We start from the raw sequence: 22,754 nt of genomic DNA on the forward strand, positions 1-22,754 counted from the left end.
TATACTGAATCAGATCATTTTTGCATCTACCGTATTTTTCGCTGCATAAGACACACCTATAAAGTAAGGGGGAATGTGAGTGTGTCTTATGGAGTGAATGGCGCTGCGCAGAGAGGTAGAGCTGCGCAGCGCCCGTTCAGCGAAGCGGGAGGAGGAATGGAGACCCTTCTGTTCCTCCTCCCGCTTCACTGAAGGGGCGCTGCGCAGCTCTCCTTATCTGCGCAGCGCCCCTTAAGCGACACACCTGTCCTGCGAAGCCAAAGGAGGAACAGAAGGGTCCTGCGAAGGAGAGGCGCTGCGCAAAGAGGGTGAACTGCGCAGCGCCCCTTCAGCGAGGCACCTGTACTGGCTTCTGCCTTAGCCTCTTCCGGGCAGGGGGAGCCTTCATCCCACCGCCCTGAAGAGGCTTGGTGCTGTTATCCCAGAAGCCAGAACAGCCACACAGTATCCCAGAAGCCAGATCCCTCTTGCTGTTCTGGCTTCTGGGATTCAAATTTTTTTTTTCTTGTTTTCCTCCCCCCAAAACTAGGTGCGTCTTATCGTCTGGTGCGTCCTATAGAGCGAAACATACGGTAGCTCAGTACTGCCTACACTGACTGGCAGTGGCAGTTTGGCCTGGGAACATTCCTAGCCTACCTGGAAATGCTGGAGATTGAGCATGGGACCTTATGCATGCATAGTACATGAGCAGCCACTGAACTAAAGGGCTTAGCCTGGAAGTATATACGAAGCAGCCTTATGCCTGGTCCATCTGACTCTGTGTTGTCTACACTGACTGGCAGTGCTTCTCAAGGACATTCCCAGGGATTGAAGATGCCAGGGACGTTCTGCTTGCAAACAGGTGGCAGCAGCACCACTGAGCTGCACCCCTTTCCAATTTAACAGCTCCTGTTAAACTGGGACGGGCTGGAAAGGATGGTGAAGGCGGAGGCAAAATTGTTCTGTTTCTCCAGGAACAGCAAGAGGAGCAGAGGTTCCCTTGTTGCTCAGCGCATTGAGCCGAGGAGCAGCATATGACCTGCCCCAGCTTATCTCTCTTGTTTGAAAAGGTGCCTTGCTAGCTTCATGGATGAGCTCGTACCGCACAAGTCAAATACTTGCCTGACAAATATCTGCCTTGGTAGATCAGTCAGTAGAGCATGAGGCTCTTAATCTGAGTCGTGGGTTTGAGCCCCACGTTGGGCAAAAGATTCCTGAATTGTAGGGGGTTGGACTAGATGGGCCTTGTAAAGGTAAAGGTAAAGGTACCCCTGCCCGTACGGGCCAGTCTTGACAGACTCTGGGGTTGTGCGCCCATCTCACTTAAGAGGCCAGGGGCCAGCGCTGTCCAGAGACACTTCCGGGTCACGTGGCCAGCGTGACATCGCTGCTCTGGCCAGAGCCAGAGCCAGAGCCGCACACGGAAACGCCGTTTACCTTCCCGCTGGTAAGCGGTCCCTATTTATCTACTTGCACCCGGAGGTGCTTTCGAACTGCTAGGTTGGCAGGCGCTGGGACCGAGCAGCGGGAGCGCACCCCGCCGCAGGGATTCGAACCGCCGACCTTTCGATCGGCAAGCCCTAGGCGCTGAGGCTTTAACCTTTAGCGCCACCTGCGTCCCTAGATGGGCCTTGTGGTCCCTCCCAATTCTACAATTCTATGAGTCTGTGACACTTTCCCAGGTTCCCTCACTACAGGCCTGAGTCCCTGCAGAGAGTCGTTCCAAAAAACCTTCCCACCTTTCTGCACATGCTCAGCATCACTTTCTTTTTACCATTGCCTCACATGCTCCAAGCATTACCAAAATGGGACTAGTCTCAAGAGTCAGACCCCCTGATTTCTTGGTAAAGGGTAAAGGGACCCTCAACCATTAGGTCCAGTCATGACCGGCTCTGGGGTTGCGGCTCTCATCTCGCTTTATTGGCCAAGGGAGCCAGCGTACAGCTTCCGGGTCATGTGGCCAGCATGACTAAGCCGCTTCTGGCAAACCAGAGCATCACACGGAAACGCCATTTACCTTCACACCAGAGTGGTACCTATTTATCTACTTGCACTTTGGCGTGCTTTCGAACTGCTAGGTTGGCAGGAGCAGGGACCGAGCAACGGGAGCTCACCCCGTCATGGGGATTCAAACTGCCGACCTTCTGATCGGCAAGCCCTAGGCTCTGTGGTTTAACCCACAGCACCACCCGCGTCCCCCTGATTTCTTAGCTCAAATCAAAAATTCCCTTCTCTGTTTCCCTCTCCACTTCACTTCCCCTCCGCCTTCAAGAGGACTGGAGCCTTGATCTGTTTGTGTGTGTGGTTTTTTTCAATGTAAAAGCTAAGAATTCGGGTTGTTGGCGGTGCCACAATATTCAAAGCCAGGTGTACGCAACCTTAGGCCCATGGGGGTTGTTTATCCGGCCCACGAGCTGCCCCCAAACCGAGCCGCCCGCTTGGTGAGTCCCTGCGTACTGCGCTTAACCAGCATAGCGCAGCACGGGGACTCGCTTCCACAGCGCCGGAAATCATGCCTGCGTAGATGCCGGAAATCGCGTCTGCGCAGATGCTGACGCCGGAAATCGCGCATGCGCAATCTGGCCCACGGAGGGGTCTCCGCTGGAGTGAACTGGCCCAGGCAAGGTAAACCTTGCCGACCCCTGTTCTAAGCTGATGGCCGTATTCTGCACTCTGCTGACATGATGACCACTTGTCCGAGCTCTCTGCAGCTTCATTTTCACACACAGTGACACGTATTCATTCCTTTTCCCTACTCTCACGTTTGTTTGTTTGTTTGTTTGTTTGTTTGTTTGTTTGTTTGTTTAGGGGTAGGGCTTCATTATTTTGCCCCTCCCCCCATGCTCCCCACCTTCACTGCATGGACGGCTGATGCTCCCTCTTCCCTTTCCCTACTCTCTCTTTTTCTCTCTCTACCAGATTTGGGGGAGAGGAATCCCACGAAGAGAACCGGGTGCATTTGGGCAACGCAATCATGTCCTTCTATGCCGCCCTCATCGATTTGCTGGGGCGCTGCGCCCCTGAGATGCATGTAAGCAGCACCCCTCCACTCCCTTCACTTTCTGCAATGCTAGAGATAGCCCACTTCACACACACCCCAAAAAACCCCCCACAACATTTCACCTTGCACTGATCCTCTGCTGGCTCTCAACGCCCCAAATCATCCTTTCTTCCAAAGTGGGCACTGGATCAGGTCCCTAACCAACTGGCTCCTCCTCATGCCTTGCCTCCTTCTATCCAAACAGCTCATCCAGGCCGGAAAAGGCGAAGCCCTCAGAATCAGGGCCATCTTGCGCTCCTTGGTACCCCTGGAGGATCTGGTCGGGGTCATCAGTCTACCTCTGCAGATCCCATCGTTTGGCAAAGGTACGGTGGCCGGGCGGGACCTCTCCTGGTCCCGAGAACCTTCCAGGCCCTTCCGGAACCTTCCATGTGCACTCCTTCCTCTGCCTGCCTTGCTTTCCCCACCCCAACCGGCTTCCGGAAGCCTGGCTTGCTCTCCTCCACCCGTTAATGGTCTTCTCTTGCCCATGTGTAGATGGCAGCGTTGTCGAGCCCAAGATGTCCGCAAGCTTTGTGCCTGACCACAAGGCACCCATGGTGTTGTTCCTGGACCGGGTCTACGGCATTGACAACCAGGACTTCCTTCTCAGTGTGCTGGAGGTGGGCTTCTTGCCTGACATGAGAGCTGCCGCCTCATTGGACACGGTGAGTGCTGGGATAGGAAGGGATGAATACTATTGGCTGGGAATCACATGAGGGGGAGATTGCTGCTCGGGGGCTTCCCATTGGGGCATCTGACTGGGCACTATGAAATCAGGATGCTGCACTTTGTTTGTGTTATGTACTGAAGTTCTCACCCTGGGCCAGCAGGGGGATACTGTAGATAGTTATGCAAATGGGATCGAAAGTGACATTCAGTGATTGGATAGTTTTAGAAAATTGTTACAGTTATGTTGTACTGGAGCTCTATATAAGCAGGCTGGCTGAACCCTTCAGTTCAGTTCTGTTCTGGCCTGTGAATAAACAAGAGCTGTTTGAAGAATCACTGTATCGTCTGATATGTTCACCCACAACTTAACAGTTTGTTTGTTTGTTTGTTTGTTTGTTTGTGTGATTATAAATTAATATACCACTTGATTGTCCAAAATCAACAACCTAAAGGAAATCCCAATGAAAGAACAATGGCAAGAAAAATTGATGAGTTATGCAGAATTGGCAAAGTTGACACATAAATTACGTGAGAAGGATAATCGTGAGACTTCAAGGAAGATTAGGAACTTTTTACAAATTACTTAAAAAAAAACAACAAAATGACTTGGACTCCTTTTGAATAAACATCCACAAATTTATTAATAGAATAAATGATAGATAAGGCAATGATATGTACAATTTTTAACATGCGGATAATAATATGTGCAAATAAAGAGAGGGGAGCTGAGGGAAGTCTCAGGTGGGGGGGAGAGGGAGGGATGGGGAGGAATAAAAAGGGGGGAAATAATGTAATTGATTATTTGGATTGATAATTTGTTCTGTTGAAATTGCTTAATAAAAAATATTTAAAAAAACAAAACAAAAGCAACAACCTCAAAGAGGCTTACGAAAAGAATGAAACAATGGAATTATTAAAGACAACCATGGGAGGAGGGTTGTAGGTTGGCTGGTTGGTTTTGTTAATGCTTTTATTGCATATTTTGTGTTCTTATTTTGTGTTTTCATGCTGTGGACCTCCCTGAAGGGTGGTGGTATACAAACTTAACAAATAAACCAAATGGAACAAAAGGAATTTCAAACATCCAAAAAATGATTGCCACCCATGACAAGATAAAAACCAGGTTTAAAACGTCAAAATTCCACATGTCTGCGTTGGCTTGCCTAAAGAAAAAATTTTTTAGCGAATTGTATCAAATCCACCACAGATGAAAACAAATTTAGTACAATTTTTCCAGGAATTGGCTTCCCACGCTCCGTTTTCGGTGTGCCCATAATTTCCTTTTCTTTCTGCATTGTTTCCCCAATCATTTCTAATTCACATTCCATTCCCTATATCACAATCATTTCTTTGTTAATTTTAACTTATTATCCCTTAACATCACCTTGACAAATCCTGTACATACAATATTCTAACACTTCCGATATATACAAGTGAGGTGATCAAGTTGTCAGTCTGCAATAAAACAATAATTGCTGTTTATAAATTTCCTTTCCTTCTTTCTGCGTGTATGAAAACCTAATAGTTCACTTTTGCTATATGTTTCCCCTCTACTGCTTAACTGCAGAATCCACTTTGTCCAAATATCTTCCCCAGCAGGGTTCTTCTCATGTTCTGTGGTCTTCCCTTCTGATGGCCCTGTCATTGAAATTCTACTCAATATTGATCCGGAATAGAACTCCAATGTATAGCTAGCAGAGTAAAAACTTAAACATGTTGCAGGATTCCCAAACAGTAGACCAGAGGCAATTATATTTCATCCCGCTCCAAGAACCCTCCTGAATTAATTAGAATAGGAAAGATCTCTACAAATCAGATCTTTCTCTCCCCCCCCCCCCCGATGATCTTTATTGAATTTTTAGTTACATACTGTACATACACATACATTATATTTCACGTTTGTTCTTGCTCTCCTGAGCTGACTTCCCTCCTTCCTTCTTCTGGCTTTTTTGTGTCCTCTTTGACTTTTCGCATTGTCTTTGTCCATTTTCCATAAGATTGTTCTTCTTCATTTTTTCCATTAAATGTCCGTAAACAAAAAATTATTTCTATATATACAAATTCTTGCTGTCTGTGTATATTCATTTACAAATATTGTTCAATAATAATCCTAATATACATTTTTAATTCATTTTGATATTATCATCCAGTAAATTTCTTGTATTTTCCTATTATGAGATATTATTATAATTCTACTGGTTTCCCTATTTCACATCATCTTCTCTATATATAACATAAATTTTCCCCATTCTTTTGATATGTTTCATCCCCCTGATATCAAATTTTTGCTGTTAATTTGGCTATTTCTGCATACTCCATAACCTTGTACTGCCATTCTTCTATTGTAGGCAATTTTTGCTGTTTCCATACCTGAGCCAGCAATAACCTCACCGCCGTTGTTGTCTATAAGAACAGTTTCTGGTCATTCTTGTTAATGTCTTCTCCCACCATTCCTAACAGGAATGACTCTTGTTTTTTCAAAAACTTATACCGTATCTTTCGCTCTATAAGATGCACCAGACCATAAGATGCACTTAGTTTTTGGAGAAGGAAAACAAGGGGGGAAAAATATTCTGAATCCCAGAAGCCAGAACAGCAAGAGGGATCACTGTGCAGCGAAAGCAGCGATCCCTCTTGCTGTTCTGGCTTCTGGGATAGCTGCACAGCCTGCATTCGCTCCATAAGACGCGCACACATTTCCCCTTACTTTTTAGGAAGGAAAAAGTGAGTCTTATAGAGCAAAAAATATGGTACTTAAAAATCTTTATATATATAACGAAATCAGATTAATATTTTCTGCACTAAGAAATGCAAACTGACAGGCCCTTTTCCTCTCCCACGCTTCTGACCTTTTCCCTTCTCCCACCGCAGGCTGCCTTCAGCACCACAGAAATGGCGCTGGCCATGAATCGTTACCTGTGCCTGGCAGTGCTGCCCCTCATCACCAAGTGTGCCCCCCTTTTCGCCGGCACCGAGCACCGGGCCATCATGGTGGACTCCATGCTGCACACCATCTACCGGCTGTCACGGGGGCGCTCCCTCACCAAAGCGCAGCGTGACGTCATTGAAGAGTGCCTCATGGCGCTGTGCAGGTATTGAGGAGGGGCCCTAATTTCAAGGTAGACCTTTTACGCCCTGCGTTACCGGAAGCACTGCCTTCACATCCTTCGGGGTCCTTCTTGAATGCCCACCCTTAAGATCAGTTAGGTAAGGTAAAGGTAAAGGGACCCGTGACCATTAGGTCCAGTCGTGACCGACTCTGGGGTTGCGGCGCTCATCTCGCTTTACTGGCTGAGGGAGCTGGCGTACAGCTTCCGGGTCATGTGGCCAGCATGACTAAGCCGCTTCTGGCGAACCAGAGCAGCACACGGAAACGCCGTTTACCTTCCCGCTGGAGCAGTACCTATTTATCTACTTGCACTTTGATGTGCTTTCGAACTGCTAGGTTGGCAGGAGCAGGGATCAAGAAACGGGAGCTCACCCCGTCACGGGGATTCGAGCCACCAACCTTCTGATCGGCAAGTCCTAGGCTCTGTGGTTTAACCCACAGCGCCACCCGCGTCCCAAGATCAGTTAGGTAGGTGAATGCAAATGATGACGGGGACTTCTCAGGGTGGCCCCAAAACTATGGAGCACCATTCCAACAGGTGAACAACTTGCCTCTTCGACTCGGGAAGTTGGGCAGGCCTTGAATTCCTTCTTTGTCATGGCTGCTTCTTGTATTAATCTGCCCACATATGTTCTGTTCTCCCATGACCCAGGGGTTAGACTCCCCTTCTTTGGGGAATGAGACTGGGGATTCAGATTGGGAGGAGGAATTCAGAGGAGGAAGCATGTGCACAGGAGGAGCTCACAGAGCCAGTGTGGTGTAGTGGTTAAGAGCGGTGGACTCGTAATCTGGTGAACCGTGTTCGATTCCCCGCTCCTACACATGCAGCTGCTGGGTGACCTTGAGCCAGTCACACTTCTCTGGAGTCTCAGTCTCACTCACCTCACAGAGTGTTTGTTGTGGGGGAGGAAGGGAAAGGAGGTTGTGAACCGCTTTGAAACTCCTTAGGGTAGTGATAAAGCCGGATATCAAATCCAAACTCCTTCTTCTTCTACCCCTCCGCCCATTGCATTGCGCCAGAGTCTTCCTCGTTGCACTGGAGTACATGACAGCTGGAGAGTGAAGGCAGAGCTAGCAATTGAGACAGAGCTAGTGCATAAAACTTGGTCTGAGAGTGACTGTTGTTGAAGCAACATCTAAGCTTCGCTCTCATTCATTTTTCAAGGTGAGCCCTGTATGGAGCTGTTAAGGGTACTTTTGTCCTGATTTGCCTCTGCTGAGGTCAACGTTCACATCAGGACCTGTTGTGACTATTTCTCTCTCTCCTATGATCTAACTGCATCTGGATCTATATGGTCTTTGTCTCTATCTGGCTAGCCACAGCCAGTGTTCCTTCTGAGGAAGCTTGGTCCCTTCCTACAAATACAGTGGTACCTCTGGATGCAAACGAGATCCGTTCCGGAGCCCCGTTCACACCCTGAAGCGAACGCAACCCGTGTCTGCATGTGCGCGGGTCGCAATTCGCCACTTTTGCGCATGCATGTGATGTTATTTTGAGCATTCGCACATGCACAAGCGGCGAAACCCGGAAGTAACGCGTTCCGTTACCTCCGGGTCGCCACGGAGCGCAACCCGAAAATGCTTAACCCGTAGCTACTTTAACCCATGGTATGACTGTACACTCAAGAGGTTGACCAGGTGTCAGAACCATCATTCCTCTAAGCCTCCCTACCTCTGCTCCTTAATATTTTTGGTCCCCCAAACACAGAATTTCATTGCGGGCTACTTTTCCAGGTATATCAGGCCCTCCATGCTCCAGCATCTCCTGCGCCGGCTGGTATTTGATGTGCCCATCCTCAATGAGTTTGCAAAGATGTCTCTGAAGGTGAGCAGTGCATGTGGAGGGTTGGGGATGTTGTCATATGGAACACACTAGGCTGTCTGCAGCAGCTTTTGCCAACCTGGTGCCCTCCAGGTGTTTTGGACTACAACTCCCATCAGCCCCAGCTACCCTGGCTGCGCTGGTTTGAACCAATGGGACTTGTAGTCTAAAACTTTGGGAGGGCACCAGGTTGGCAAAGGCTGGTCTGGAGGATGAAGGAAATTGTGTTCTTGACGGGAAGCTGACTCCTTTTCTCCACCCTGCCCAGCTCCTGACCAATCATTACGAGCGTTGCTGGAAGTACTACTGCCTTCCCACTGGCTGGGCCAACTATGGGGTGACCTCTGAGGAGGAGCTTCACTTGACCCGGAAGCTCTTCTGGGGCATTTTTGAATCTCTGTCCCACAAGGTAAGCAGTTGTAGCTAACTTTGATCTTAAGTAGGATCCATTGGGTCAGCCTGGGAATTGGGTGATGTGTGAAGTGTTTTGCAGTAAAATAAGACACAATATAAAATGCAGAAAATTACACACCACACCAAACAAAGCCATTCCTATGATGGTACGATGAAGGTAATGCGGGTGGCACTGTGGTCTAAACCACTGAGCCTTTTGGGCTTGCCGATCAGAAGGTCGGCGGTCCGAATCCATGCAACCATGGTGAGCTCCCATTGCTCTGTCTCAGCTCCTGCCAACCTAGCAGTTCGAAAGCACACCAGTGCAAGTAGATAAATAGGTACCGCTGCAGTGGGAAGGTAAACGGCATTTCCGTGTGCTCTGGTTTCTGACACAGTGTTCCGTTACTCCAAAAGCAGTTTAGTCCTGCTGGCCACATGACCTGGAAAGCTGTCTGTGGACAAACGTTGGCTCCCTTGGCCTGAAAGCGAGATGAGCGCTGCAACCCCATAGTCGCCTTTGACTGGACTTAACCGTCCAGGGGTCCTTTACCTTTTTTACCTTACGATGATTATTGCATAAAATGACAGAGGGAGCCTGGTCCAAAGCTGTATAAGGCCTTATGTACCAATAATAACATATTTAAAGTGTCTTCCCATGCCCTACTATGTGACCAGCCTTCAGGCTGACTGGCTCAAGCATTTAGCCTTCTTGACTTGGCCTCTGACCTTTGGCTTCCAGCTGATCTGTCTCCCTCTTTCCTGGCTGCCCTTGGCTATGAGTGTCTATCAGCAGAGGTTACTGCCAAGGGCAACTCAGCTGGGAGGGTGGGGAATGGCCAGGAATGTGGGTCTTCTTCTTTTCTGTCTGCCACTTCACCCTACCGCTGCTTCTCTCCTTCACGGTGCCCAGAAATTTGACCCTGACCTGTACAAGCTTGCCATGCCCTGCCTGTGTGCCATTGCGGGGGCTCTCCCTCCTGACTACGTAGATGCCAGCTACTCATCCAAGACAGAGAAGAAGGCGTCTGTGGATGCTGAAGGCAACTTCGACCCCAAGCCTGTGGAGACCCTCAAGTGAGTGATGTTTAAGTAATAATAATAATTTATTATTTATACTCCATCCATCTGGCTGGGTTTCTCCAGCCACTCTGGGTGGCTTCCAACAGAATATTAAAATACAATAATCTATTAAACATTAAAAGATTCCCTAAACAGGGCTGCCTTCAGATGTCTTCTAAAAGTCTGGTAGCTGTTTTTCTCTTTCACATCTGGTGGGAGGGCGTTCCACAGGGCGGGTGCCACTACCGAGAAGGCCCTCTGCCTGGTTCCCTGTAACTTAGCTTCTTGCAACGAGGGAACCGCCAGAAGTCCCTTGGCGCTGGACCTCAGCGTCCGTGCAGAACGATGGGGGTGGAGACTCTCCTTCTCAGTGCAGAAGGACGCACGTGGCATAGTGGTTAGGATGCCGATATCAAATCCCCCTTTGGCTCACGCTAGTCATCATCTCTCAGGCCTGACCTACCTCACAGAGCTGTTGTGAGGAGCAAAACAGGGAGGACATGTACACCACTTGTAGCTCCTTGAAGGAAAGGCAGGAGATCTGTGGCGTAATAAAGATAAATGTAAACGTTAGCAGGCCTGCTGAGGTAATGCCAGTGCAGGGATAGACAATGAACCTTTAGGGAAAGATTGAAAGAGGGGAAGAGGGATTTAGCCTTTCTGTCAGGAGCTTGTTCTACGCTCGAGTAGGATCCTGGTAGAGACACATGCCCGACTGACATGTTCTCTCCCTCCTGGTCGATTCTTCGGGAGCTTCAAAGGCTTTCTTCAGCCCAAACATCACAGCGACCGATGCCAACAGACACCAGCAAACTTGGGGATCCAAAGAGTCTGCACAGTTTGCGTGACAGACCTCAGCATTTTGGCTAATCTACTTTATTTACATATAAACACAGATGGAGCACTGCAACATGGCTCCCTCTCTCTCTGGCATCAGACGGCAAAGAGAAAAAGAACAAAGGACTATGGTCCCACTTCATGGAACACAGTAACACAAACATCCTGTCTCCGTCACTTCCCACTTTGTGGAGTCAAAACATACACTGTCATGTGAAAGACAACAATCCCATGACTGCAATCATGGAGCAGGAATTCTAACACTTTCTGCTCCCTGCTGAAAACGCCCTCTAACTCTTTCAGTATTTCCTTCCTCCCCTGGATTTATTCCAGGCTGCAGAATCCAGCACTGAGAGTGGGCGGGAATGATTAAACATTGCAGGGCCGGGTATGGGCACTGCTCCTGCCTGTCGCTTCTCCCTCGCATCTGATGAAAACGTTCTTTCTTGCAGCGTCATCATTCCTGAGAGGCTGGACTCTTTCATCAACAAGTATGCTGAGTATACGCATGAGAAGTGGGCCTTTGACAAGGTAAGGAGCCTCCAAGTGACCCCCCCCCCCCACACACACACACCTTCCAAGCTCCAGGAAGATGAGGCTCTCTGCCTCACTCTGCTTGGAAAGAAATGGATATGATACCATTTGATCTCCCACTTGCAGATTCAGAATAACTGGTCGTTTGGCGAGGTGGTCGACGAAGAGGCTAAGACGAACCCCATGCTGCGCCCTTATAAAACGTTCTCGGAAAAGGTAAATATTGCACCCTGTAGAAGCCGGGTAGAACCATTTGACTCCCGAGTCCAGTTGCAAGCTAAAGGCAAATGTCGCAGAATTCTGACGCTTGACAGACCAACTGAATCTGAAATTTAGAATTTCAGACCAAAAGAAAATGCATCTTAAAAATAGGATGTTGGCACTGTCCATCAGACTAAACCTTCTTGGGGGGAATAGCATTTTAAAGCAGAAATAATTATTCAGGTAGCAAATGAATATTTTGTATCATTAAAATGTCAGGAATCCAGCTGATTACAAGATTAGGAATGTTATAACACTTTCAAAGGAAGAGATGAAAATTGGATTTCTTGCTTGCAGATATATATTTTTAATGTATTTTTATTAAAGATTTTCTTGGTTTACAAAAGTATGTGCAGTGTCTCTTTTTTTCAAGTTACATTTTTTTACAGATCAGTTTCATTTGTTGAGACGTTAGTGTTACATTAGGAAGAAAAGGGGGAAAGAGGTGGAGGGGGGAATGGTGAGTGGGGGTGGAGATTTGACTTAGAAATATTCAGTTGGCTATCAGTCACCTTGTTAGAGAGCTCTCCTCTCATGTGGCCAGATTGGATCGTAATAGTCTTCTCAAGATGTAATGGGGCACCACAGCTTACTGTATTTACTTGAGTCTAATGTACCATCGAATCTAACGCAGACCTTAATTTTTGCAACATAATTTGGCCAAAAAAAAGGTGAGCATTAGATTTGAGTAAATGCGGTGATTCTTCGCCATAGTCATTTCTCTCCTTCTCTGTCCAAAATTTAACATCACGTTTCCCTTTCTGTAGGATAAGGAAATTTACCGCTGGCCCATCAAGGAGTCTCTGAAGGCCATGATCGCTTGGGAGTGGACTGTTGAGAAGGCCCGGGAGGGCGAAGAGGAGAAGACCGAGAAGAAAAAGACCCGCAAGATCTCACAAACAACCCAGGTTTGTCCCGAAGTGTCGTAGGAGGAGAATGAACATCTGGGGGTTGGAACTAAGGGGAAATACTACATGTTTCTTGCCCTAGATGCTTTTTTTTTAATGAGAAGCCCCTTGGGAGGCCACAATTTTGAGAGGGTTGTGTGGGTTCTTAACCCCCCTTTCCTATTTCCTCCTTCTGTCATGGTCCAGTTCACGGGCGATCAAAGTCCCAGCTGGGGATGTCAGGACCGGGGGCAAGAGGGCGGGGTGGGAGCAGGAACGGGAGCTCAGAAGCCAGGAGTCAGGAAGCCAAGGGTCAGGAAGCAAGGAGTCATGAAGTCAAGGGTCCGAGGATCAAGAAGCAAGGAGTCAAGGAACCAAACACAGCAAGGCAGAGAATATGTTGCTGTGGCAAAGAGCTGATGGGAAATGCTGATCTTATATCCCTTCCCGGCTCTTGCCACCAGGTGCTGTGAGTTCCCAATCGGCCTCACTTGTGTGGCCGCGCCTTGCCTCTTCAGAACAAGCTTAGGAAGGCCCCAGTCCTGCAGAGTCCTATTGGTCACAGGGCCTGGCTCCTGCACGCACACCTGACACCTTCCCTACTATTTTTGATCCTGAGAGGTTCACCAGGGGGTTTCTTGTCCTTTTTCTACTGCAAAAGCAGCTGGTGTGGAGAACGATTGTTGTTGTTTAGTCATTTAGTCATGTCTGACTCTTCGTGACCCCCTGGACCAGAGCATGCCAGGCACTCCTGTCTTCCACTGCCTCCCGCAGTTTGGTCAAACTCATGCTGGTAGCTTCGAGAAGACTGTCCAACCATCTCGTCCTCTGTCCTCCCCTTCTCCTTGTGCCCTCCATCTTTCCCAACATCAGGGTCTTTTCCAGGGAGTCTTCTCTTCTCATGAGGTGGCCAAAGTCTTGGAGCCTCAGCTTCAGGATCTGTCCTTCCAGTGAGCGCTCACTGGGAAACGATACTGAGTGAAAAACAGCCAACAGAGGTTTGAGTAAAAAAAACAGCTAACAAGGATTTGTTATGTGCCTTTGTGTATGATGCGTAGTCAGGAAGGGGCTGGAAGTGGGAGCTTGTGGGTTCTTCCTTTCTCCACCCCAGTTCCCCACATGGAGACCATTCCCTGGCAGAGCAGAGTAAGGAGAAGCTTGAAGCCAATAGACTTGGTTTCTTCATCCAGCTCTAGGGAGGGATTTCAGGCTTGTGCATTAAAAGCAGGAAGATTGGTAATTGCTTCTCCTGGGCCCTGTTCCCCCCACTTGCTCTGCATGCAGAAGATCCCAGATGTTTCACCCCTCCCATTGCAAGAATCTGCTGACAATGTTTCAGAAAGGAGGGGGCGGATTTTGCTCATCGCTTCTTCTGCTCCAGCCTGTGGGAGTCTGAGTGTTATCTGTATAGAGATAAGGTGACTTCTCAAGCAGCTGTAACACTCATGCAGTCCAGCGTCTCCGATTAGTCTTTAGTTAGTTTATGCAGTAGCTGTAGAGAATAAAAGAAGTTATACTTCAGAGCTGTTGTTCGTGTGGTTCATACTCTGCTGTCCTCTGCTGACTTTTGGAACTGGGTTTGGTGCTCACAGCTCTAAGTTGTGAGTCCACAGCACTTAGACCTGCTCCCGGCAGTGGAAGGTCTCTGGGAGTGCTTTCCCAGCTCGCCTGGCCCAGTCGGGGCTGAAGAGGTTGAGCCCAGTCGTTGGCACTGGCTCAGAGGCGAAGCTGACACCCAGCAACATCTCCACGTAAGGCTAGGAGGGATCTCTGGCTGACGCCCCAGAGGGCTGCTGCAAGTCCGTGTTGACAGTGCTGAGCTAGGTGGACCAGTTTAAAACTACATTTTAAATGCATTATAAACCTGCAACAGCAGATGGTGCTGGAGAGCAAAAGAAATTATTTGCAATTTTCCATAGCGGTTCCCCCCCCCCCCTTTGTTATAACAATATAATTTCCGACTTACGTATAGTGCTTTTTTCTGTGTGTAGATCCACCCACACATTGAAAAGTTGCAATTTAGGGAGTATAGCTCAGACTTCCTCAACCTCGGGCCCTCCAGATGACAGATAGATAAACTTCATTCGCATCAGCCAACGGCCATAGCAACATAAAACAAGCAATATATACAATTAAAAAGACAACAATGGGTAAAAAGGACAATCAAATGACCAAGATTTTTGTTCAGATAGTGGCCCTTAATCTCATTGCACCCTTGATAAACCTAGCAACCTTTGCTGTTGTCTGATCATTTTGATCTGATAAAAGAACAAACAATGTGGCCGCAGATGGATGGCCTGGGATGGTAAGTAAGAGTGGGGTGGTGATCTCATTCCTCAGAGGGACAGGACAGGAGAACATGAGCCACTGTTTCCAGATTGGATGGACCAGTTGTCTAAGGCAGCTTCCAGCATTCATGCGGGAGAGGGACATCCAGAGAATTTGACCTAGCGCAAGAGAATTGGAGGGATGGAGGCAATGGTGGTGTGGGGGAGGCAATGGCGTCCAGTGAGCGGTCTTTGTTCTTATGTGTCCCCCCTTAGACCTATGACCCCAGCCATGGCTACAACCCTCAGCCCATTGATCTGTCTGGAGTGACCCTTTCCAGGGAACTTCAGGTGAGTGAGCACAAAGCAGAGCGGGAAAATTCCTCTGTCATCGTAACTTACCCAAATATATAATTTCTGCCACATTTGACCACATCTTCTTCTCTCCTCATCGCTGGTTTCTCTCTACAGGCCATGGCAGAGCAGCTGGCTGAGAACTACCACAACACCTGGGGGCGCAAGAAGAAGCTGGAACTGGAAGCCAAAGGTGAGCCTCTGCATCTTCTTCTTTCTGCCTTTCCTTTTATCGGGGGGCTGTTGTTCTCTCCCCTTTCCCCCCTCCCAGCAGGCTTCATGCTTCCTCTTTCTCTCTTTCCTCCCCCCTCAAGGGGGTGGCACCCATCCCCTGCTGGTGCCTTACGATACGCTGACGGCCAAGGAGAAGGCCCGAGACCGAGAAAAGGCCCAGGAGTTGCTCAAATTCCTTCAGCTTAATGGCTATGCGGTGACAAGGTGAGCCTGGAAGGAGATGGGGTGGGGTGGGGTGGGTGGGTGGGTGGGTGGGCGAGATCACGCGCGCGCACACATGCACACTGATGACATGTTCTGTATAAAAAGGAAAGAGATGGGGGAACATATGCTACATGCTCTAGGGCAGGCACCCCCAAACTCAGCCCTCCAGCTGTTTTGGGACTGCAATTCCCATCATATACAATTGGGAATACAATTCCAGTATATTCCAGTATTCCAGGAATACAATTCCAGTATATCTGAAGGAGTGTCTCCACCCCCATCATTCTACCCGGACACTGAGGTCCAGCGCCAAGGGCCTTCTGGCGGTTCCCTCGCTGCGAGAAGCCAAGTTACAGGGAACCAGGCAGAGGGCCTTCTCGGTGGTGGCACCTGCCCTGTGGAAAGCCCTCCCGCCAGATGTCAAAGAGAAAAATAACTACCAAACTTTTAGATGACATCTGAAGGCAGCCATGTTTAGGGAAGCTTTTAATGTTTGAGGCTTTACCATATTTTAATATTCTGTTGGAAGCCGCCCAGAGTGGCTGGGGAAACCCAGCCAGATGGGCGGGGTATTATCCCTTACCACTGGCCCTGTTAGCTAGGGGTGATGGGAGTTGTAGTCCCAAAATAGCTGGAGGGCCAAGTTTGGGGACTCCTGCTCTAGGGATAACCACCCTGCCTGTGGGATTTGTGCTAGCTGCCAATCTGCTACTGGGTCAAGTTCAAGGTATTGGTGGTAACATTAAAATCCCTATACTTACTAATGTATGATCTGGTTGAAATTATTAAATAACAACAATAATAAAGCCAGTTTAACCCGTTTAGGATTTCACCGCAGACAGTCCCTTTTTGCAACTCATTATAGGGGAGGAGGGTCAGGAAGGATTTCACAGCACCCCTAACAATTATCTGCTTTATTTTATTTAGCAAAATTTATATGCTGCATTGTAAATTTTTTTTTAAAAATCCCTTAAGTAGTTTACATAAATGGTCTAAAATTGTGAGGAGAATCAGAACTTACAGGGTTAAACAGTTCTGTGTGACGTCTCACATTCTAAGGCGTGGTTATGTTCACATACGGGAATCTTTCTTTGCGTGTGACTTCTCTTTCGTTTTTGGCTGAGAGGCGAAAGGATGTCCGCTCTCTCGCCGGGCTGAGTTATGATGTTTTTCTACTCATTAGAAGACTGTTGGAGATTAGCAAAAAGCCTGCATTCAGTCTGATTTATTATCCACACACAAGGCAACAGTTTCTCCCGCTGCTGAACTCTGCTAAGGACTATGCTAAGAGAGCTAAGGGAGCTTACGTTTTCTATCGGCACGGACGTCCATCGGCGCAGCAGAAGCGTACTGGACGCCATCTTTTCTAACAAAAATATCCATTAAGAAAATAGTGACGGAACAGACTTTAATAACGCCAACATTTTTTAAAAAAAGAAAGCAGAAATATATGCACACACACACACAAACACATTCTGCTTTGCGTCTTTTGAAAACCTGGCTTCTCTAGGGTCCCCAGATGTTGTTGTGCTACAACTCCTATCATCTGTAGCACATCTGTAGTGAGAAGGGCCACTTCTGGTTAAAAAAACCAGAAGCATTTTCACTTGGTATTATAGGTCAGGACATTAATAGGCAAGATGTTAAATTGTTTTTATATGCAACAACTGCGGCAAGAGTATTGTTAGCCCAGAAATGGAAACAAGAAGAAACTCTGACGAAAGAAGAATGGCAGACGAAATTAATGGACTATGCAGAATTGGACAAAATGACAGGAAGGATTCGAAACCTGCGGGACCAGAGATTTACAGAAGATTGGAAGAAGTATATGAATTATTTGAAGAGCAACTGTAATCAACAAATTACGCTAGTAGGACTACAAGAAGTTTTGTAAGGAGAAATATACGAAGTGTTACAAAGTAGGAAAAGACAGAGATAAGTTTGAATAAGATGTAAAAGTATGTTTAATTACTGTTGAAAATGATATGTTAAAAAAAACTAATGAAAAATTATATATATATGTCAGGGAACTGACATCGGAGCCAGAGGTGGAGGCAAGGCTCTCAAGCGATGCTGGAGAGGGGCCCAGCAGGGAGAGAGGGAGCTCATCGGCTGGGGAAGGAAATCAGCATAACACCAGTGGAGAAGGGGGGCAGATGGGGGATTCGGAGAGGAGGCTCCAAGACTCTTCGCCAGAAACCAGTGGGGAGAGCACGGGCACTCCGCTGCCCACTCCCTCCCTGCGCAGAAGACTTCCGCGCAGGGAGAGTAGGAGGAGACTTGGCGTCAAACAACTTCTTTGCTGGAAGAGATTCAAAAAACGCCCACTGGCGGATTCTGCTAGCAACTGAACAGCCACGGAGTGAAGGGCTGTCCAGCCAGGACGGGTTTAACCAGGCTACCTAGCCAGGAGTGGCGGTAACTTACGCACGAGCAACCCCTTATAACCATTACAATATATAAAAAATGAGAAGGGCCAGCAGATGATGGGAGTAGTAGTCCGACAACATCTGGGGACCCAAGGTGTAGAGAGGCTGCTCGAGGGTACCAGCAAAAACCTGTCTCACTATCTTTTTTTTTTAATGAATATTTATTAGCATTTTCAAAAAAACACACAAAAACAAATTTAAACAAAAAAACAACAGAAATACAAAAATCCAAAGCTTAAAAAACAATTAAGAAAAACAAATTTTCAATTACTTATTTTCATTTAACTTGATTCTCAGACCTCCTCTCACCTCCCCTTCTTGTATTCCAATTTGAATCATTAATTCAGCAAATCCTTATTACCTTATTTTCATTTAATTTAAACCATTTTAAAAGCCACTTTTAACTTATCCAAATTTAAACATCGGTACTTATACATTGTTACTCATTCTTAAACATTTTCCCTAAAGTCGACCGAAATTTCCCTTCCACAGCTTTCCCCAGTTCCATACAGATAGCAAAACGAAATAACAACAAAGCAAGTTATAGTTATATACCCTTTGGATTCCCAGACTCCACCCACCCCTTTCCCGGTTTCAGTCCCCAACAAGTGTTCATCAGTTCAATATATTGTTTAGCCTGGAGATCTCACGTCCGAGGCTCTTAAATCTCTTTCAGTTCCTCTCTGCCGGCCTTTTTGATAGTCCTTAATGTTAAACCCCAAATCTCGGAGAGGCTTCGGCCCAACAGGATCCATATTTTTTCCGGCCAGCCCTCCATGCTTAAAAATAGAGCCTATGGGGTACTCCAAATCTTGTTTCATACTCCTTTCAAGTCCAAGTGTCCCCAAAGCTCCAACTTCCCCCTTAATCAAATTTGTAATCCTTCGGTCTTCAGATCTCCACATGAGGAGATCTCTTAATTTTAGGCTCTCCAATTCAGGCCAGGCTTTCCACATCAAGTCTTTATTCTCCTTTGTTGCCTCCATGTCAGGCCACCAATTACAACTCTCCTTTAACATCTGCAAAATTACAGCTCCTCCTTCCTTTTCTTCAGGGGCAGCATATCTCTGCATTCTCTTTATTTCTCGCAGGGGGTTGAAGGACATGGAACTGGACACATCATCCATTGAGAAGCGCTTTGCCTATGGGTTCCTGCAGCAGCTGCTGAAGTGGATGGACATTTCTCAGGAGTTTGTCGCCCACCTGGGTAAAGGAGCTGTGAATATGTCCCCCCTTCCCAGTAGCTTCCTTCGGAACCTGTGAGGAGCTACACACGGACCCCTGTAGCGCTCCAGACCTCCAGGGACCCTGTGGGTGGAGAAGAAGGGACCTTTAGAATGAGCCATTTCAACTCACTTAGGATCGAAATGGAGACTAGTATAGCAAAGCCAGTTGAGCCAGAACTCCAGGGTTCTGTTCTCAGTTCTGGGAAGGGGACAGTGGTTAAAGCATGTTAGTGTATAGGAGTAAGGGCATCTGGATTCGCTTTGTCAAATGCGGTTGGGAAATGTGAGTCTGCATTGCGTTCTGTTTTGAAGCTTTGGGCTCATCCTCACTGTGTTTTCTAGGCAAAGGTCTATGTCGAAGTGCTTCCCCTGCTTTCCCCAGGGAAAAATCCACACTCTTTAATGCTGAATTGCAACAAATGGCAAATCAGGTCTTCTACGGATTGCTATTTGCTTCAACTCAGCATCAAAGAGCATAAAGCGCTTGGACCTGCGCTTAGAAACATGGCACAGAATGAAGTCTGGATGAACCCTTTACTGATCGCTGGGCTAAGGCAAAACCGTTTTGGAATGCATCCAACCAGTCCTTGTTTTTGGCTGGGATTCAGCACCATACCACCGAATTCGGACTGACCTGTTGCCCTTGCGCAGCAAACTCACTCTCTCACCCCGGAATAGGGGGGTAACTGGCTTGACACTATGTCACCTTACCTTGCTGCAAAGGAATCATGATTAATACTCAATAAATAAATAACTCAAACCACCCTGCGAACTTTGTGCTAACCAGGCAGGACGAATGCTCAGTAAGTCAGCTTTCTGGAAGCCAGCTCCTTTTCTCAATTGCTCAGGGTTAGGGACACGTGTGTGTATTTGTTGCATGTGAGTGTGCCTTATCCCTCCCGCTTCTCACACACTGGGATTCTTCCTGCTTCAGACGCCGTGGTAAGCAGTGGCCGGGTGGAGAAATCCCCTCATGAACAAGAGATCAAGTTCTTTGCCAAGGTAAGTTGACCTTTCTCTCTTCCTCTTTCCCTTGGGGACTGGGGAGGTTTTCCCTCCCTAAACAGAGCATCAGCTGTACTTAGCGATGTTGGTGAATTCCATCGGAACTGAAAACAGGAGCAGAAGTTTTTGTGATTTGCACATTTGCCATGTGGGGATGTTTAGGGAAGCAGGAGAGGATATATTATTTTATGATATCCTTCCTAACTTGCGTCAGCAAGTTCCATAGCTTAGCAGAGTTGTTAAACAATCCCCCTTTTAAATTACGCCGCGGAAGCGTTCTGGGCCCATAACCCTTTGTGGGGATAAAATAAAAAAATTCCTTCCAGTCGCACCTTAGAGATCAACTAAGTTTGTTATTAGTATGAGCTTTCGTGTATATGCACACATCTTCAGTGCATGCACACGAAAGCTCATACTAATAACAAACTTAGTTGGTCTCTAAGGTGCTACTGGAAGGAATTTTTTTATTTTGTTTCGACTACAGCAGACCAACATGGCTACCTACCTGTAACTAGAACCTTTGTGGGGAAGTTTAGGGAGGCAGGAGAGGGTGTATTATTTTATGATACCCTTCCTAACTTGCATCAGCAAGTTCTATAACTTAGCAGAGTTGTTAAACAACCCCCCTCTTAAATTACACAGCGGTTAGCTAGTTGCAGGCTCATCTGAGCCTCACTATTTAGGATTCCTGGTATGATCCCTTTTTATATCCCTCCTAAAAGAATAGACACGACCAGCTGATTAAAGTTAGCATAAAACTAGTTTATTTACAATCATCCAGTTCACAATAAGATCCCTGAGGGCAGACTTAATTTACAGAACAACATATAACTATGTGAATTATCCCCTAAGGGAAATAGTCTCAAGTGACTGCGACTCAGCAGTCACTTCTCCTAACTCTTAGGAACACAAAATGGAGAACAAGAAGAGCAGAACATGGAGGCCATGTGCTCCTCTGTCCAAGAACAGACCACACCCTCATTCAGTCACATGCAAACGAAATCTGTCCCAGCTCAGGAGGAACTAGCAAGTTTTCTCCTGAGTGATACAAAGCATTCCCCAGCATCTGCGTTGTAGGAATGTTGCATTTGACTGCAATATGTTTTTACATGCCACACACCAGAGGTCAGGAAAGGAAAGCGCAAAAGCGAATACAAATTGCGTCCACTATTGTTTCAATTTAAACCTGCAAACATCACATAAATAACCACATTTATTCACTACGTCGTTTTTGACGTTTCCCTCTTCATATCGTGGCATAAAAACCAACAACGGAATGACCTTTGTACAGCAAGTACAGTGGTACCTCGGGTTACATACGCTTCAGGTTACATAAGCTTCAGGTTACAGACTCCGCTAACCCAGAAATAGTACCTCGGGTTAAGAACTTTGCTTCAGGATGAGAACAGAAATCGTGCTCCGGCGGCGCAGCAGCAGCAGCAGGAGGAGGCCCCATTAGCTAAAGTGGTGCTTCAGGTTAAGAACAGTTTCAGGTTAAGAACGGACCTCCGGAACAAATTAAGTTCTTAACCCAAGGTACCACTGTACATGGGGATGAATCCGACATAATGCTAAGGAGCTGGTTTCATTAGCAGAAGGTTTTCTGCTTGCCCGATGGAACGATTCCCCTCTCTCCCTCTGCCCTGTGCTGTTCCGGGGGTAATTCCAACCACCACTACCCAAACCTGTGGGATGGAGAGAGGTGACTGCCTCTTTGTCCTAGCAGGCGTTCTTGAGTTTACACCTGGCCCAAAATATATCACAAACCTGCACATCATCTTATTTAATAATTATTCTCCCCTTTCAGATCCTGTTGCCCCTCATCAACCAGTACTTCACCAATCACTGCCTCTACTTCTTGTCCACACCGGCCAAAGTCCTAGGCAGCGGGGGCCATGCCTCCAACAAGGAAAAGGAGATGATAACAAGGTGAGTACCTAGGAAACACCAGAAAAGACTGGATGCTTGTCTGCCTGTGTGAGTGTGCACAAAGGGTTACACCAGGCTTCCTCAACCTTGGCCTTCCAGATGTTTTTGGTGTACAACTCCCTTGATCCCTAGCTAGCAGGACCCGTGGTCAGGGACGATGGGAGTTGTAGTCTCAAAACATCTGGAGGGCTAAGGTTGAGGAAGCCTGAGCTACACTTTCAAGTTGGTTGTCTTAGGTGTGTCCCTGAAGAAGCGCAAGGTGCAAACGACAAGTGGGGACAAACTTGTGTTTGCAAATATGCTTGTTATACAGATATGCAGTGGTTCGCTGTGAGAAGACGTTCAAACCAAGGTTTGCTAGCCAGTAATGTGTGAAAACTGGCTCTTGTTAGAGCTGAGATGAAACTTTTGCAAATGCAAAGTTTGCCAGAATTGGACTCCTTTTTAAATTTCAAATTTTGCAGAGTTCAGCTTTGAAATATAACACTTTGGAGGGGTTTTTCTTTTTTT

The 22,754-nt window shown here is 47.2% G+C and overlaps 1 protein-coding gene across 1 annotated transcript in view; it reads left to right on the forward strand.

Annotated features, from left to right (window-relative positions):
• Positions 1-22,754, forward strand: part of RYR1 (ryanodine receptor 1) — a 220,706-nt gene that overhangs the window by 120,185 nt on the left and 77,767 nt on the right. Inside the window, exons 45-60 of the mRNA XM_079989357.1 lie at positions 2,899-3,010; positions 3,225-3,345; positions 3,518-3,687; positions 6,563-6,783; positions 8,535-8,625; positions 8,891-9,031; positions 9,929-10,092; positions 11,367-11,445; positions 11,575-11,664; positions 12,477-12,617; positions 15,140-15,214; positions 15,335-15,410; positions 15,532-15,655; positions 19,176-19,291; positions 20,245-20,312; positions 22,123-22,244. Of these exons, the coding sequence (XP_079845483.1) occupies positions 2,899-3,010; positions 3,225-3,345; positions 3,518-3,687; positions 6,563-6,783; positions 8,535-8,625; positions 8,891-9,031; positions 9,929-10,092; positions 11,367-11,445; positions 11,575-11,664; positions 12,477-12,617; positions 15,140-15,214; positions 15,335-15,410; positions 15,532-15,655; positions 19,176-19,291; positions 20,245-20,312; positions 22,123-22,244 (1,911 nt within the window). The remainder of the gene's footprint in view (positions 1-2,898; positions 3,011-3,224; positions 3,346-3,517; positions 3,688-6,562; positions 6,784-8,534; positions 8,626-8,890; positions 9,032-9,928; positions 10,093-11,366; positions 11,446-11,574; positions 11,665-12,476; positions 12,618-15,139; positions 15,215-15,334; positions 15,411-15,531; positions 15,656-19,175; positions 19,292-20,244; positions 20,313-22,122; positions 22,245-22,754) is intronic.

Source organism: Podarcis cretensis, assembly GCF_951804945.1.
Source record: "Podarcis cretensis genome assembly, chromosome: 8".
NCBI lineage: Eukaryota > Metazoa > Chordata > Lepidosauria > Squamata > Lacertidae > Podarcis > Podarcis cretensis.